Below are 18,131 nucleotides of genomic sequence, written 5' to 3'. Positions count from 1 at the left end.
TGTCCATTTTGGTGCTTAAATTAGCTTTCTATAGTTTCTTACAACATATGTAGGTAGATAGGCAGGTAGGTCAGAAGCGAGGATGGTAGGTACATACACATACAATAATAACCTCACCCAATGCCATGTAACAATGCATCTGGTGTTGAATATGTTGCTGTGTTCTTGCGATTGGAAAACACCCCCTTTAAACTGTCCAATGCACACAACACATCAGCATATCTTTCCTTAATGGTCAACCAGTCAGGCATCCCGAAGGCCGGAGCCATATGGAAGTGATCCCAGATCCTGCGTTGCACTAACAAAATGCAAACAGCAACCAGCGCAGTATAAACACAGCGTGCACGGCTAATGTAAATAACCCAGCTCATGCACAGTCCATAGCAACCAGCAGACCTTAAAAAAGTAATGTCTCCACTTGAAGGAACGACAGAAAGAAAGAAATAATGAAAGATATATATACGTTTTCACACTGCCCACTAGATGGCGCTAATGCTATGACTACGGGTATGGTGATCGGTTGCGCAACATCGCACCGCAGTTATTATCTATGCAGACATTTCTCCAACAATGTTTGCTTGCTGTAACATCAATCAACTCTGCCGTTAATAGTTGTTTTCAGTAGATGGCTTTCCGGTATGAGGTTTGCATGTCAAAACTAATCACAAATCTGAACATATACTCTCGATGTCCGTGTTGTGGGAGGAGCAGATGTGGACTTGACGGTTTTGGTTCAGGAAGTTGACACTATGAACACAGATATAACAGACTGAAACCATGTACTGTATACAATAGGATAGCTTTAAATCCTACCGCGATCAAATTACTGCACCTATAGGCCTACTCAAAGCATGTGATTAGTGTTGATGCCCGTGAAAAATACGTGGATTACAAGATGAATATGCAAATCACATCGAGCACATATATCCGCAAACTAAATTTTTCAATACTTCGTAAACTGTCCGACTTTTTAGACCCCGACGACAGATGGAAAGAGGTCATCGTGTTGATAATGAAGCCCAGCGGGGAGCCGAGATACACGCAGATCGAAGTCAGGTAGGCCCTGTGTAGGTGAGGTATTAACGGTCACCCCTTCTGATTTTCATGCTCTTTCATCAGAGGTCATCTCTGTTGCAGGAGGTTTGCGTCCCTTGCAAAGCAGGGGGAGAGCCCCACAATTGATTTCTTGACAAATTGGGGGACCACCAACGCCACGGTGGGCGAGCTGGTGGATATTTTGAAGAGCAATAAGTTACTCGCAGCTGCTGCGTTGCTCCTTCCAGGTGAGTGATCAAATAAACGTCAGTGGAATGACGAAATTATATTTTGTTGTGTTTAAATCACACAGAGGTTAGACCATCAAACGAAAGGGAATGCAAGACTGTAAAATTTACCTCTTCTCTTCGATTTAAATGCCACATTAGAGCCTGCATCAGAAGTGCTGCCACAAGCTGAGAATGACAGAAACACACCAACCATTGAATTTGAGCCCCAGAGCTGGCCTTTGCCTGTGTGTCCTAATCCTCAGCCCGAGAAGCCTGCAGAGACAGCTGAACCAGACAGCACAGGTATTGAAGACAATTCAATATATTTATATGCATTCTTAAATCTTATCTAAGATAGTGATCAATTGTAGTTTATATGTCCTCTGCTCTTCCCCACTGGTACAACAGCAAAGTGATGAACATGCCTCATTATGACATTAAAGAGTAGTAATTCATTATGTTTTGATATACCATCAATATAGAATAAGATTGGAAATGCTGATACAATGTGGGATACTGCCTTCTTAATACAGGTTTTCTGTCCAATCGAGGGCAGTAACACATGCTGTGTTTTTCTCCAATGCACCACTGACTATACTACCTTCTGTTCCTCCATCTAAAAAGGTTACTTGAGCTTCTTGTACCACGAACTCATGGACATCACGGGCAACTTTGACGACCGGCCAACGTCGGAGGGCGGGAATCGGCTGGGGGAAGGGGGGTTTGGAACGGTGTACAAGGGTTTTGTCAACAACTTACCCGTAGCCGTGAAGAAGCTCAGTCCAGTGAGTTGACACAAACCCCCCAAGTCTCTCATTTAAAATTGCAAAATACACAATGTGATTATTATTTCTCTTCAGGAAGAAGACATCTTAGCGGACGAGTTACGACTTCAATTCCGCCAGGAGATAGAAACTCTGAAGACGTAAGCTTTCTCTTTATTGCATCGGTCTCTTTATCTTTGGTATCTAGTATCTAGGAATGGAGAGACTGCAGCCACCTGCAGCCATTTCATTCACTCACCCTGGATATTCATAGGGTGGCTCCCTACGAATATCTGTAAACAGGCGTCTCAATCATTTTGTTTATGAAAGCACGCTGAACTATTGACCCGAGTGGCTAATGGAAGAGCCTGAGGCATCACCAATTACCTCTCTATGGCTTTCCCTGTCGAATGAGGGAGGGTTGTTGTGTGCAAGGAGATTACAGAGTTAATTTACATAATGGAGATTTAATGGGCCATCATTTGATTCGAGGCGGAGACGAATAACAATTTGAGGTGTTGATATCGGCTTGGAGCACATGAGTGGGCTCGGTGAAATTATAATGATTGTTTTGTTTTTTAATGTCGGCATCCTTCACCCTCACAGTTTGAAACACCCAAACTTGGTGGACATGGTCGGCTTTTCCTGTGATGGACAGTACCCGTGTCTGGTGTACGTCTTGATGGACAACGGTTCGGTTCTTGATCGGCTGGCTTGTATGGTAAAGTAGCATGGTGTTCATCTGTTGACGGGCTTTCATCAAGGGACGTGGTGACGTGGTGCAGGTGATAAACATGTGGTTCTGGGTTTGTTTCTTTTCCCCTCTTGAAGGAGGAAAGCCCTCCTCTGTCGTGGAGCACGAGATGTTTGATAGCTACAGGAAGTGCCAGAGGTTTGGATTACCTCCACAACAACCACCATGTCCACAGGGATATTAAAAGGCAATTCGGTCGATTATGTTACATTGGAAGTATTTAATATTAACCATGCTAATGATTATGAGAGTTTTCATTACCTCTTAATGTTTCAGAAGCATTTGTTGCTATAAATGAATGCATCCCATTAGTGAGACATTATCTCACTAATGTCTCATGCTTTAGTTGGTTATCCATTACTGTCCAACTGTTCTGCTAGTGGGAATATCCTGCTGGACGACCAATTTGTGGCAAAGATCTCTGACTTCGGGCTGACCAGAGCGTCTCCCACGCGATCGTCAGTCACCATGCAAACAGAGAGGATTGTGGGTACACGTGCGTACATGGCACCCGAGGCTCTGCGTGGCGAGATCACGCCGAAATCCGACGTATTCAGCTTTGGAGTGGTACGTGATCTTGTCTTATCAGGACACAAGCACACACCCACATACATTTATGGGAGTATATTGTGGGCTATTAAGAGGACGATCAAGATGGGAGGTTATTGGTGAATCATTTCGAACAACAGCATTTCACCCCAAGTTACATTACTGATATTTAAACAAACGTTTAAATTCCTGCCCGTTCCTGACAGTACCTAGCTTTCTCCATGGCCCCTGAATTGGATCTATTCAAATATTATGTGGTACGAGCTTGACTGCAGCGTAAAAAAAGAAGCAACTAATCTAGCATCTCATATCAGTTTGCCAGCAGCCAACTCGCTCCGTACATGATCTCCAAGAAAAAAAAGCCCAAACTTGTCCGCTTCGCACGGCATTTACACAGCTCATCAGTTCGGGAAATTAAACCATCCAAATGGGTCACAGCGAGGTTGGCCGTGGGAACGACAGCTTGGTAGAGACCTTTTGTTGTCCTACGGGGCCATGAAGTTGACCCCCCCCTCCCACTCTTCACCCTTTCTGTCATCACAGGTGCTGTTAGAAATAATATCTGGACTCCCGCCAGTCGACGAAAACCGTGAAATGCCATGTCTGGTAAGCAGGTATTTCATTTGTTATCCTTATGCCCACACGGGGCCACTGTATTCCTCTGGTAGGCTAAGTGCTGAGGAGCAATAGGTCCAGACCTCTGGATATTGTTGTTATGAGTGCATAGTGGTGTGCGACAAGAGTGATTGGTCATTGGGAACAGGATATTCTACTGGTTTGACGCCCAGCCAAAAGGATCTGGGTTAAAATCTCCAGGGTCCTTACGTCTACCTGGAGGCATCCCCGCGCAAGATGCATAACCCCTTTCTCAGCGGGTTTCACTGCCGCTCGGTGTGAAAGCATCTGTTAAACGACTAAATAGTCAGTATTGAAAAGGGAGGAGAGCAGCAGGTGTTACATATTCATGTGTATACTAAATAGTCGTATTCGTTTTTCAAACGCCTGCACATTTGCCTATTTCAAAGTCGCCCATCCTGTCCTGCTTATAAACAGGCATCCGGTTTATTACTGCGCTTAGTTCTCCATGACATCACATGACATAGCCGGCTCTGACACCCCCCCCCCCCCACCAGATGGAGCTGAGGTATGAAATCGAAGACGAGGATGAGGATCTGACCTTGGAGGGCTTCGTGGACAAGAAGATGAGGGACGCAGGCATGGCCCAGGTGGAGAGGACCTACACCCTGGCCTGCCAATGTCTCGAAGACAGGAAGGTTAAACGACCAACCATCAAACAGGTACATTTTATACCTATAATACAAATAAAAATCTGGATCTAAAAGTCTCCTTGTAGAGAAATCCATAGAATACAAATAAGGGATACCCAGAATGAATTCAGTAAGAAGTAGTGCTGTCTGCGGGGCTCGATTGTGTTCACAGTTGGATTTTGTCCCAACAGGTCCTGGCAGAGCTGGAGGATGTCAGCAGAGGTTTTTCTGCTGCAGCATCAGGCACTGGGAGCTGAGCCATGACCTGCCCGTCAAAGCTAAACCCCTCCAATCCTGACCTGGATGCAAATCTATCTGCCCCTGAAACTGACTTTATTGTGCAGTGTTTTGACCAGGGATGCACCGATCAGGATTATTCAGGCTGATAACGATTTTTTGATGTGCCATCAGCCAACATGGGTGATGCCAGATATTTTTGCGCTTTTTCTACGTTTTGCCTGTCAGAGGCTTCAGTCACAAGCCGTGGGGTCCAGCTACAGCAGATGTCTCCAGTGAGATGCAGGCAAGCTATGGCATGATGGCCATTTATATGGTTAAGTGTCCTAGCTTGATTGAGAGATAGGGCCATATAAAGAGGACTTATGTTAAATGCAGGACAAACGTTGTCCGTGACTGGACATAATTACCGAGCATCTTATCCTCAATCCATCTTGTGCACAGTCTTTTGAGTTCTGTGATCAGTAAATTAATACTTGATCACGTGCAATATTGATCATTGGCCGATCGATCACTAATTTGACGCTTATGTTCACATTAGATCCTAGCCCTAATAGTTTTCATAGTTGTTTGGAATGTTATTCCTCTCATGCACTTTGACACCATTGAATAATAATATTCAATATCATTTCTGTTAGAGAAGTTTGGTGATTACGTTTGAATGTCAAATTTGAAAGTGTGTTGGATGGTGGGAAATACATGAAAGTGAATTGTGATTCATATATTGTTAGTAAATAAGTACGGTATTTTGTATAGTACTTCAGCATTGCTTTTGAACAGTCTTATATGTTGCCTTCATTTAAAAATGTGTACCACTCTATTTGTTTTTACTAAATGTTTTATTAAATTTACACAATACATTGAACTGTCATACATTGGAGTGGTTCAAGATATAAAAGGAATTTTATCAAATCAAGTTACAAATAAGATGTAACGATTGAAAAAAGGGAAATAAAAATCAATTATTGCAATACAGTTTAAGCTTTAACTGAACACTTAAAATGCAATACATTCTATGTGCCCACAATGGAAATAAAAAGAGAAAAAGGTGATGTAAATTAAATATTTTCTTTCTTTAAAAGATCTATGGTAAGAAAACGATTAAGACCACATGATGATAATTTATTTTTCCTATTGTATTCATTCTATGAATAAAAAGGGTAACATCTTCCCCCCTTCAAGCAAGAGGTGAACAAAGATATCGTTTGTAGACAAGCGGGATAGTGACACACATTTAGCACAAGGAACTTTCCCTTTTCTCTTTAAGAAGGGCCCCTCTTTGCACCACCGGTGTTGATCTGTATTGGCCAAGTCAAACCCACCAGTGAGGTCACTAGAGGGACGATTTTAAAATGGCTAATGGACATCACACCCAGTGGCTTAAAGTTTGGTAGGACTTCACTCTGCAATGGGCAGCTTGCTCCTGGATGTATTGCAGGATATTATTTTTGGAAGCATCTACTACTAACCCCCTCCACTCATTCTCTATCGACACCTACAAATCACCAGCACATAGACAAGATTTTCTAGATCACGGATCACACACGGCTACATTATGTACATTTACAGCACTTGCATAGAAAAATATGCTTTTCAGCAGATGTGTATTATTTTTTGTTTGTTCCCCGTGTAAACCTGTTGTATAAAAACAGTTTAAAAAAACTGAATACAGGACAAAGTGGAAACATCGAGTAAATTGTGCACGCTATTTCAAGACCCTTTGCGAGTCTTTTTTGCAGTCATATAACATGAATGCCACGCAATGGAATGCAAGTTAGGAATTCAAGCATACTGGCGGATAAGGGGAAGTGTTTTTTATCTATATATTATTGGCACCAATTCTCTTTATTTTTTATTTTTGTGCAAGCTGGCATACGATGTGGCAACGTCACAAAAAGAGCACTTTTTCCAGCCTCTGTTAATATTCAAGAAGTTCTTGCAGTAACTCAACGTTATATCTGAATTCATGCCTCAACCGAAGCGGGGAACAGAGTAATTGGCTCAGCTCATCTTGGTGTGCATAGAACAGTCTCTCAGTGAATGTTTTTTTTATATATATATATATATATATATATATATATAGACATAGATATAAATCTATATCTTTATCACATTTGAGGTCGATGATGTTTGCTGTTTTAATTATTACAAAAAAAGTGTGTTGAATGTAATTTTGCCCTTACTCTCGGAATGTTCCACTATGGAGCACTTGGGGGGGGGTTTGTAGGCTAGTTAGTCATCTTCCCCGCCCTCCGTGGCTGGCTTTGTGATGCGTCGGGCCCCCCTCTTGCCTGTAGGGCCCTTGGGCTTGGCGAAGGCCTGCTTGTGTGCATGCTGCTTGGGGTGGACCTCTTCGTACAGGAAGTCAGCGGTCAGCTCGTCACCATTGTCAATCTCCAGCTACAACCCAGAGGAAAGGTACAGATTATAGATTAATCTCCAGCTACAACCCAGAGGAAAGGTACAGATTATAGATGAACAATCTCCAGCTACAACCCAGAGGAAAGGTACAGATTATAGATGAACAATCTCCAGCTACAACCCAGAGGAAAGGTACAGATTATAGATGAACAATCTCCAGCTACAACCCAGAGGAAAGGTACAGATTATAGATTAACAATCTTCAATACACGCAGAGAGAAGGTTGATTATAGATGAAGAATCTCCAGGTACAACCCAGAGGAAAGGTACAGATTATAGATTAACAATCTTCAATATACGCAGAGAGAAGGTCGATTATAGGTGAACAATCTCCAGGTACACCTCTGAGAAGATACAGATTATATATCAACAATCTCCAGCTACAACGCAAAGAGAAGATAACGAATTATAGATGAACAATCTTAATATACGCATAGAGAAGGTTGATAATAGATGATGAATCTCCAGGTACACCTCAGAGAAAATACAGATTAGAGATGAACAATCATGCATGAAGAGCTCTGGGACCTTTGTAATAATCCCGTATCCAGCAGTCCTACCGCCTTACAGCAGAACTTCTGCAGGGCTTCGGCTCAGAGCCCGGCCAAGTGTGTGTTCGAAAGTAGGTGAAATGCCCCGTTCACCCAGATCTCAGCTCATCTGCCGTCTGACTTTGGACATGAATCGGATGTGACATCTGATTTGTGAGTCTACCTTCTTCTCGATCTCCATCTGCATCTGGTTCTCCACCATGTCCACCAGGGGGTTCTTGCAGCTGGAGTACAGCATCCTCTCCCGGATGGTACACGTGTTCAGGGGCATGGAGTAGATGAACACTGCCGCCACCGCCACGCCGATGGAGAGGGGAAACCCAAACACGTCGCACATTTGAGTTTCATCGAAAATACATCTCTGATGTCGATGTCGACATAAAAAGGAAGAACTACACTGAGTAGCTCACTATGGTCATACATTTCGGGATGATTCTATCTGTTCACTGGGTCTCAAACGTTACAATTAATTGACTAGCAACATTATCCTGTTGGCAGAATTGTCAAGATTTGTGTCCCAACAATCCCTTTCATGGAATCTCCTGAAACAGCTTGAGTCATCTTAATGAGACACTTTACAAGGAATGCATTCATGGAGAAACATTCATATACAGCAGCAATGATGACAAGTGTGCGAGGAGAGAGACAGATTGTGGCAGCAATGGTAAAGTAAAAGGAACAATGCAATACTTAAATGGCTATTTTGCTGTTTGTATTTTACCCAATACTATTCCTTTCAATCAAGAAAACCATCACTATGAATATGTGAACCCCGCTCTAATCCAACCTTGGCAACGTCAGATACCAAAGAAAACACTCATGTTTAATCCGAGGACGGTCACGAGATTGATTGAACCAGCGACCTTAGACCCCAACCTGTTCTAGTTGCCCCAGCTCCTAAGCCCCCTGTATTCACCTGTCGATTCCAGGTAGTCACCCTCATGCGAGTGTTTGTACAGGAAGAAGTGGTAGCGTGCGCAGTCCTTGGAGATCCTCCTGGGAAGCTCTTTAACGTCGGTGGGCTCCGTGCTAGACAACTTGATCAGCTCCTTCTCAAAATCGATATGCTGTAGACCAAAGAAAACAACAACCAAGCATTAGGAGAAAGGGCGACTTTACAAAACGATATGCCCAGCAATTAATAATATATTCTGAATCTGAATGCGTGTATATAAGGGGTATAAGAAGTAAAATCGCTGTTTGTCTTTCATCATTAGCAGGCTAAGGCTAAAGACATCCTCTATACAACCAATATCATACAATGATCAGCATATATCCCCCTTTGGAATTCACTCCCCTCCCACATCAAAGTCTCTCCAACCCTCTATTCTTCAAATCTGCACTCAAAACATACCTTTTCACACTAGCCTTCCCCACCTAACTCCCACCTTATTCTTCATGTTTAACCTTTATTTTTCTTTTATTCCTAGTCTGTCTTACATAGTTTTGATAGGGCAATATGTGAAGCGTCTTTTCGTACCATATTATATATATATATATATATAAATGTCATTTATTATTATTATTATTATTATTATTATTATTATTATATGCACCTTGATACACAACATTGCATTGTTGTGCTTGGTTTTAATAATTGATTACTACCATCTCGCTTCTATTCACCGCAATCTGAATTCTCCAACAGTCCGTCAACCAATCACTTTGGATGAATATATTAATGATCAGTATTGTATGGTTGTTTGCTAAATTGCAGGAGGAATAATGTAAATTACATGTTAATATAAATGGCAATGCTAGGGGGGATGGTTCCGTGTTAAAAAACAAATAGAGGAAAATCCTGTTTATCTTGTGGCAGCATTTGCATTTACAACCTCAATTGACCGGCTATCCATGAGCAAACCACAACCTACAGAGACACTTCAACATGACAATGCCATGAGTCCTGTGATTTGGTACCTATAGACAGGTTCCTGTAACCCAAAAAACAACAGTCGCACAAGGGTGATCTAAACAGGATCTGAGAAGAGAAGAACCTCAGCCCCCACCACCACCCACACGGTTCCCCTTCGCAGAACACCTTTGAATGGCTCTCTTTGACGACCAGACAATTGGGGCTGTTCAGGTATGGAGCCGTAGGCGTAGCCCCCGCCAGAGCCCTGTTCTGCTCGACTTCATTGTCTTGTAATCTAATCACGAGATAACGCTTCTGAATTTCAATGAGGGGGAGGTGAGCAGAAGATAAAAAGCGCCGTGGTCCAAAATGAAGACATCGTTGTGCCAGTGAGCGGGTCCCTAGCCCACCCCCCTAAAATTAAAAAGGGAAGGTAAACCAAAACAAAGCCGCGTTGCATGGTTAGATAACACTGGCCGATGCAGAAAAGGTCCTTTAACATTGGCAAGTGCTCAATAGTTAAGTTGCACAGCAAGTAAGCAGAAGACTCTCAGAAAAAAAATACTCAATAACAGTAGTCTGCCCACTCTGGCTGTGCAACTGTTTGGCGCGGACTAGCGCAGCTTGGCTGGGTGGCTGGTTTGAGTGGGAGGGGTTCTGGGAGTGTCTGGGAGTGTGATTCTTGTAAACAAAGAAGAGCAGACTGGCCAGTTCTAGGGCGTGGTACTATTTATAACCTTATTGAAGTCCCTGTCGATCGGCGGGGACCTCAGATAGGTCCAGATCATTTAAAGCTACGAGCTAATTAAAACGATGCCCATTGAGACTTGGGAGGTTGTCCATGTTTCGCTTGTGAAGCCCGGTGTACGTACGAGCTGCACGTAGTTGAGCTCCTTGCTCCTGAAGCGAAGCAGGGCGTCCATGGCGTCTCCGTGCATGGGGAAGGCCACGCCGGGCAGGGTCTGCTGCTTCGTGTCCACGCTGATGTCGGTCTGCACCTGAAGCACACACACACAAACAGGTTTTAAATGCTTTATTTGATTTCACAAATTACATTTAGGATAGTGTTTTGAATAGTTAAGACTTTGTTTCAGTTGAAATGACACACACACACATGTTTTTTTTCACACTATCCGAGTACGAGATCCTGTTTGTGGTCAGGGTTTATACCCTTTTCTAGAAGCCACTGACAAAGTGCCGCTAACCAATCAGAGGAGCCGCTTCCATTGGAAGTGACAGGCGCCCCACAGCAAGACAATGCCGGAGGGAGAAGGAGACATGCCTCACGGCCAGACCACTACATCCCATCACATAACATCAGATCCAGAGGCCTGTTGCACTTGAAATGCACCAGAAATGCACCATAAACATGACTTAGCCTGGAATGAAGAGAATAAAGAGGGTGGCTGGTCTTTGAGGCCTCTGTTTGACTAATGATATTGGTTGCTCAACTTGTTTTGTTTTCATCATTTGGTCCTCTCTGCGAATCAGACTAATAGGATTTTTTTTGTTGGTGTTGATCAGCTGGGTCAGTGGGAGGATCCATCTCCTCCCCGACCCTGTCGCTTCCCTTTAGGCCACATGTCTCTCCAGTCACTTCCTTATTTGGTCATGAAGGAGCGCGTAGCAGCACACTAAACGCCTACCCTCACATTACCACCACTATGACCGCCACCCCTTTAGGTTTCCTCCAAGACAACGACGCAAAGCAGTTTAAATTTACAGTAAAGACTTCCGCAATTAGATCAAAGGAGGTTAAAAGAGAAACGCAAAATAATGAGAAAGAAGTTACACAAAAACGGCTGCTCTCTGCACCGTCACCGCACAGGTAACAGAAGAAGGAAAGAATAAAAACGATCCCTTTTGACATTTCATTACAAGTAGGCCAAGCAGCATGGCAAGAGACTGTTGTTCAATCGTCAACAAGCCACCGACACAAACAACCCCAGCTGTTAATTTCAACCTTCAACCACCACGAGTGAATCTGGCACAACAGCAGCATCATAAAATTACAGATGTTATCAGTTCAACCCATATATGCGACTCTCTAAACATGGCTGAAACGAAGACTGCCAAACACCCAGTTTGTCTCTTAAAGGAATACAAGCTACAATACTGTGTAGGCAGTATTTCTACAATACTGTGCATGCAGTGTTTCTCATTTCCGCAGATAAACTCAATTTCCTCAGACAGAGCTCCATCTCAACAGGGGGCACAGTGGAGCTTGATATAAGAGCATGTCTTCATCTCGCTGTAGCATCAAACATCAATAGCAGATATTAGTTGTATCCCCATAGGGACTGCAGCAACTCAGCGGTATAGATCTTAACATCAGTGCAAATACAAAGTGTTTTGCCGTTTTGCAAGAGGACACATTCACCCTTGCTAGCTCACAAAATAGATGGTGAAAGTCATTCAGTGTATTTAGGACGGTAAATAATGCAACACACAACCCTGTTTTAGCCTGCATTAGTATCATTAGAGATCCCACTGCTTCGGCACGGGGGTGCTACATATGGACCCAGCGGTATGGGAGTGCGCTGTAAAAGACTAACGGATTCATGATCTGTAGGCAGAGTTGCTGTGCGTGTTCCAGTGCATCAGCATCTTTATTACTGGGCTGTGTTGGTTCCTGCCAAGCAAGCATATGCACTCCTTCTGCTGCCCCTGACCTTGCACTGACACTGACTAGCGATGGTGGCTGTTGCCGTTGTTGTTGTTGTTGTTGTTGCGTCGCTAGCTCTTCATTGATATAGAGCTTTGTTTTAAATACAGTGTGTATATGTCTATCTATATTTCATTGGATCATATACACAGGAAAACCGATAAGGCGGGGGTGTTCAAGGTGTTTCTCCGTTGTGAAAACATCAGAGTCAGCGGGATTCGTGCCTTTGTGGCTTATGAAAAGCGGAAAGTTTAATGATAACTGAAACTTTTAGCAAAGCTCTCGACTGTGACAAAACCTCACACTCCTTAGAAACAATACACTGCTCGGAGTGGATTTCCATATTTTATCTGACAAAACTGAATTTTGAGAGGAGTGGTGCGAATCGCCTCCTTTGTGTGTTCAGCACAGATAAAGTTACAAGCCCCATCATAGCGGGGTGAATGCGTGCGTGCTAGTACCTCGCTCAGCTTAATCTGCCTCAGTTCTTCTTCAGCGGCGGTCAGAGGAAGAGGAGCAGCCTGAGAGGTGAGAAACTTCTTGTAGCCGCTGAGATTGACTTCGTCCTGTGGAGAAAAACCAACCACACCATGTGACTCGTCATAGGGCTTATGTTATTGATAATGGGCTTTACAAGCACACGCACGGCACGTAAGCATGCGCATCCAAAAACATAGAAACTGTTAGAAAGTGCACCAACCATTGTGGTGCCAAAGACCTCGTCTTTGATGATTCCACCCCCAAACTCCTTCTTCAGGGTGGCCCGGGTTGCAGCGTACAACATCTTAGGTCGGACCTGTTTCCAGATTATCGTAAAAAAATAATCGTAAATTCATTTATTCTACTACAATTAAATTACTTTTTCGATGAATAAATGAACAATTTAACATATGAAGGGTGATTCTTAACAGCAGCGGACCAAGCTACCAAGGCCTAAAGCCCTGATTTTCATTAGTGATTACTTTCTAATCGAAGGCACAAGCCAAGACACATTTGCATTTCTGTGGGTTTTAAAAGCAAATGTTGGCGAATGTTCTGCTCCTTAACTCATCCATTGAACCATGTCCTATTGACACTCCTGATTGATACCCTATACGTTTTCAGACATCCCCTCGACTGCATTGGGCCGGTTGTGAGTGCAAACCAATAAAGTATCAACCACTCCCGTTTAGTTCATCCCCTGCACTCCCTGAACTGCACGGCAAGCATTCGAAAATGTATGCAGCGCTTGACAAGTCTCAACCAGCCGACCTGGAATGTTTAACTCAAGTCTAGAGCCCGGGTTAGCGACTGGGCTCCACCGCCGGCCAATCTGCCTGTTCCGGAGGCCAAAGGGGCTGTGCCGATGCTGTGGAAATGTGACACCATCACAGTGCCAATTCACAGGAAGTGGTGCATCATGGTGCACTTTTTAAAGTAAACAAATACAATGGTTCCGGCGCAACATTGTGTCCGGGATGTGTGAAGAGCTGAAAGGGCAACTCCGGTCTGAGTGATCAAACCTTCTGAATTCATTTTCTCTTTGGTCTAACCTTCATGTATTCAGGAAGGCATGTTTTTTTTGCAAGAGAGACGGTTTCTCCTGACTTTACTCAAACATTTATTACCATTACAATTTGACAAAATCGCTCCAATGTGCTTTTTTGTGAAGAACATATTGTAAAGATTCACTGTTATCCTGTCCACATACTCTATACTGATGCACATCGATTCCAACAGTCTAAAGTGCTTTTTTGCCATTGTTTACATTAGCGGTCGGCACGCTCACGCTAAAAGCCCTTTAATAAAATTGCTACAAGGAAGTAATTCAGAATAATTATATCGATAACGCATGTCAAGAGATACAGTTACGATACCAAGACCAGTAATGTCCTTTAAGTTCCCAATAAAAGAAGAGCCACGGTTATATCAGCAATGACTAGATCAGCGTGTTACTTAACTGCTTAAGAATCAACAACAGTAAAAGCTTTTTGATAAGCTACAATGTGTTTTGTTTTGTGCTTGGGTTCTCTTACAGGTGAGCGTTCCGGTGACCAGGCCAGTAATATCCATTCATAGCCCTGGTTGTTTGAGGAGTCCAACCGGTACAGAATGTAGCAGGGCATGCCTTCTTCTAGGAGTGGCAGGACTAGGGAATCGTACTCCTGGTCCCATTGCTTTGAGGCTTGCCTGGTGCAGCCAAGAGCCAACTGCTCTGGAGAGGAGACAGGTGAAGGGGGAAAGCATTACAGATGCCCATGTTGTCCACAATGTTGGTCATGAAATGTTTAACTAAACAAAAAGCAGTGGAAGAATGAATGAAGACTTTCCAGCATTCATATAGACCTGAAATTTAGTATGTATATTAAGATTATAATCATTCTTCAAAAAGTTTAAAGCAAACGTACTATTCAAGCACAATATCATACAAAACCAAAAATGCAACCTTTGATTGTGTATTTCTCACCATGTCAAACGACACGGTCGAGAGGCATGTCTCCCCAACACTACTATGATAAACAACACACAGTACTGATGCATCACAACACTGTCCGATACAGCACTCCTCTGAGGAGCCAGTTGCAGCATCTCAAGGGCCCTTCTGCTTACCATCGTCAATGACAACCTTCAAGACTCTGAACTGGTCTCCGTTCCTGGCATCGGCAAAGGCGTTCTTTAAGTCGTTACCCGCTGTGGATGACATGGAGATTAAACATGACTTTGCGTTTACTCTTGTTGGAATTCAATCAAATTGGAGAAGATATGATCTTGGATGTGTTTACCAATTGATTTGATGAAGACATCCATGATCTATCTTAAAGCACAATAGAGTAGATCATGTCATAGAACATGTGTTTATGAATCAACATATGTGAAATCCATGATAATGGTCCTTATTCTTAGGATAAGCATGTTTAACAAGCCCTTCACGTACACTGAGTTTCACAAGTACACAGAATAAGTAGCAATGCACCATTACAGACACACATTCTAACACCTTAGCAAGTCTATATAAATATACGTCTGCTCATTGGTGTGAGACATCCATTCACACTCAACCACAATCTGTCTGATTGACTTATACAGTCTTGTGATATACATGTCATAAATACCATGGGAAGGGCCAGCATATTGAGTCTGCTCATCTTACGTTTGTAAAGAATAATCAACGACATACCGATACTGGGTCGACCTTTTATCTACAGGATATAACCTGGGGTTAAACGTGTGAGTTTTTTTTAGATGATTCGTTTGAAGGCGTTGTCCGATTGTTCGAAGTTGAGAACGATACAAAGAGTCGACTTGTTTGGAAAGGAGCAGACACAAGGACACGACTACATTTGATGCTAAACGTGAAGAGCAATGGATGGTCGTGACATACACCTGTTGCAGTTCTGCACACACAGTCATACTCAATTACGTTCTGAATCAAAACGGTGGACAGACACACACACATCTCAGGTTAGCTGGAGCTAGCTCGTCTGAGCGCTAGCTTTCCTAGATTTGCTCCACGTCTCTGGAAGTTCAGCAGAAACCACAAACACACACACACACACACACTGAGCTCAGAGTGTCTTCACGGTCCGCACATAGTAATATAAACGCTATTACCTTGAATTCCCGTTTGGTGTGACATTTTGCTTTAAATCTTATGACTGAGACGAATAAAAGCTGAGCAGGCAAACCCCGAAGGAACAGCAGACCAGGAAGCGGACTACACTAAAACCGGAAGCGGACTACAGCGGAAGGATCCTCCCACCGGTACGCGTCGTCATCAGCCCCACGATCACGTGATCAAACATGTGCGTAGCAGCTCCTTCGGCGTGTACGGGGTTATTGCGCGCGCACACACACACACGCGCACGCACCAACATCAGCACCACTCTGAGATTATGAGTAAGGCCCACATATTATGAAACAGTATTTAATCTGCGTGTCTCGGAGACACGCACGTTAAACATGTAGGCGTCTTTGGGGAACATCTGATGACATCTTTTCCTTTCTCTGCTTGTCAACCACTCTTGGTAATAATAACAAATAAGTAAATACAATAGCAAAAACCATAGCCTACTACTGGCTTACTTGCGTTGCGTTCAACTCAATGCGCGTACGCGCACGGTGGGCATAAGCGTTCATCGCGGCCCCGCGCACATCTGCTGCACGGTGTACGGTAGCATCATCCCAGAGACGGGAGCAACCAGGGGAGCGCTTCCGCTGTGCTGAGCAAGCAGCCGGTAAATGGACAGCCGACACAATGGCAGAGGATTTGGGGGCGCCTCTGTCATAGCGAAAAACAACAGGTCGCATGGATAATCCCGCCACATTTAAGACAGCCACCATGGTTCAGCTGCTCCACGTCTGGTGTTGTTTGGGTTGACCGTCGGAGAGCCACCACCACAACCATCACCACCAAAGTGGCTTTGCGAGGCTCGATGTGGCTGGAGAACCGACGTACGGTTGCGGGTGCGGGTGCGGGGCTTGTCGTCCTGTCTATCGACTGAGAGACAGACAAGGTATAGATCACCGCGGGGCAGGTGCGTTGCTTTATCGTTTTGATTGACATGGACACACATATGAGAGGGGGGGTTGAGCTATGTGCTGTCGACGCTGCAACCCGATTTATGTGCACACTATAGTGTTTAAATCGTGCTCTCTGCAGGACCTGCTCCCAGATACACTCATGTTGTGTTCGAGATTGCAGGATTTGCGATGGTTTTTAGTAGGACCGTTTAGCGGCGCTGACAGCTGGGTCATGCGTGTGTGTTCGTGGAGTTGTGCTCCGACGTGAACGATACAGAAACCGTCAGAATCAGGCAACCAATATAACTGGATTCCTTAGAAATAACAACGCTTCTTTGTGCATTTCCTGTAGTGTTCGTGGCAATAATCTTTCCTATTGGCCAGTCCATGGTCGGATAGAAATTTTAAGGTGGTCCAGGGGCTTTTTAGAGGGGCGTTTATTATTAACACAAAATCATAAAGGCTTATTATACCGAATATAATATGCCTTAATGGTCAGTTTGTAACGTGCATATTATCTCTTATACCCATATGGGGAAAACCATTTGGCCTATTCCTATTTCTAAATAGACTGTTAGCTTGGATATCATTTCAAAATGTTTCAATAATACACACATTAATGCCGGGACATGACCGTCCAATTGCCACCGTGGGTATTTTAGGAAACGGTGTCACAGCCGGGAACCGATTTAGAAGGTCCAGCTAAAAGTCAGGGCCGTAATTTGAGGAAAGTGACGACGCATTGAGGGTAACGTTGCACTACAGACTGCCTGTCTCTTTACCATTACATAAACAAAAGATTCTCACGATTGTAACTGATTAATCTTCTTCCTTTCACCTCGTTACTCAGTTTCTTTACAGTTTCTGTTGGTCTATTGACTATATACTGGATGGATGCACGGAATTTGCTGGTACTCTCAAACGAGTGACAGTTCTACCTATTATAGCTGATGAGTTCATGTTTCTGGTCCCTTTCCCACAAGCTATCTCATTTCGAAACGAAGCCATGGATGGTCATAGTGTTGTTAACTGAGGATGGTCACATAACCATCAGAGAATTTCACATAATCCTAATATTTACCCACCGGTAATCTCCGTCAGGGGATATGTAGTCAGGCTTATCTGTCTCTCCCAAAGCATTCATCAAACAAAACAAAAACAGGATAGTCTAGCAGTCATGTGGTTGACTTGAAGCCAAAAGGCTCTGGGTTCGAACACCAATGCCAACAGTCTACCTATCTGTTGGCATTCCTGATGCCAACATCCCTGATGCCAACAGGGATGCACCCCCCTTCCCCCTCT

The 18,131-nt window shown here is 43.7% G+C and overlaps 3 protein-coding genes across 5 annotated transcripts in view; 2 read left to right on the top strand and 1 right to left on the bottom strand.

Annotated features, from left to right (window-relative positions):
- Window positions 1–746: 746 nt before the first annotated feature.
- Window positions 747–5,878, top strand: irak4 (interleukin-1 receptor-associated kinase 4). The gene is made up of 11 exons (XM_030365073.1): window positions 747–1,056; window positions 1,138–1,283; window positions 1,425–1,568; window positions 1,890–2,050; window positions 2,126–2,190; window positions 2,636–2,750; window positions 2,861–2,970; window positions 3,164–3,350; window positions 3,876–3,938; window positions 4,466–4,630; window positions 4,792–5,878. Exons 1-11 carry the CDS (start codon window positions 896–898, stop codon window positions 4,855–4,857), a joined length of 1,383 nt encoding a protein of 460 aa, XP_030220933.1. The 5' UTR covers window positions 747–895; the 3' UTR covers window positions 4,858–5,878.
- On the bottom strand, window positions 5,658–16,072 carry twf1a (twinfilin actin-binding protein 1a). Its single transcript, XM_030365074.1, has 9 exons — window positions 15,921–16,072; window positions 14,919–14,999; window positions 14,345–14,523; window positions 13,030–13,125; window positions 12,791–12,895; window positions 10,537–10,662; window positions 8,726–8,876; window positions 7,973–8,094; window positions 5,658–7,237 (listed from the first exon to the last, which is right to left on the bottom strand). Exons 1-9 carry the CDS (start codon window positions 15,943–15,945, stop codon window positions 7,070–7,072), a joined length of 1,053 nt encoding a protein of 350 aa, XP_030220934.1. The 5' UTR covers window positions 15,946–16,072; the 3' UTR covers window positions 5,658–7,069.
- A 111-nt stretch (window positions 16,073–16,183) lies between these two features.
- Window positions 16,184–18,131, top strand: part of tmem117 (transmembrane protein 117) — a 46,064-nt gene continuing 44,116 nt past the window's right edge. The window contains exon 1 of one of the 3 annotated variants that reach the window (XM_030365072.1): window positions 16,184–16,543. The gene's annotated coding sequence lies outside the window, so the exon portion shown is untranslated. Of the gene's footprint in view, window positions 16,844–18,131 lie in introns of all 3 variants that reach the window. The other 2 variants (XM_030365070.1, XM_030365071.1) reach the window with 2 other exon arrangements.

Source organism: Gadus morhua, chromosome 9, assembly GCF_902167405.1.
Source record: "Gadus morhua chromosome 9, gadMor3.0, whole genome shotgun sequence".
Taxonomy (NCBI): domain Eukaryota; kingdom Metazoa; phylum Chordata; class Actinopteri; order Gadiformes; family Gadidae; genus Gadus; species Gadus morhua.
Note: the sequence above shows the minus strand (reverse complement) of the source record. Positions and strands in the feature narration are given on the sequence as shown.

What these genes read in the sequence shown, in the direction of transcription:
- twf1a (XM_030365074.1), bottom strand. Translation starts at nt 15,945, where the DNA reads ATGTCACACCAAACGGGAATTCAAG. An exon ending in GGTCACCGGAACGCTCACCT is followed by an intron (nt 13,126 to 14,344) that starts GTAAGAGAACCC and finishes ATCTGGAAACAG; the next exon opens with GTCCGACCTAAGATGTTGTA. An exon ending in TGACTACCTGGAATCGACAG is followed by an intron (nt 8,095 to 8,725) that starts GTGAATACAGGG and finishes CGGTGGCGGCAG; the next exon opens with TGTTCATCTACTCCATGCCC.
- irak4 (XM_030365073.1), top strand. Translation starts at nt 896, where the DNA reads ATGAATATGCAAATCACATCGAGCACATATATCCGCAAACTAAATTTT. An exon ending in TACACGCAGATCGAAGTCAG is followed by an intron (nt 1,057 to 1,137) that starts GTAGGCCCTGTG and finishes TCTCTGTTGCAG; the next exon opens with GAGGTTTGCGTCCCTTGCAA. An exon ending in AGCTGAACCAGACAGCACAG is followed by an intron (nt 1,569 to 1,889) that starts GTATTGAAGACA and finishes CCATCTAAAAAG; the next exon opens with GTTACTTGAGCTTCTTGTAC.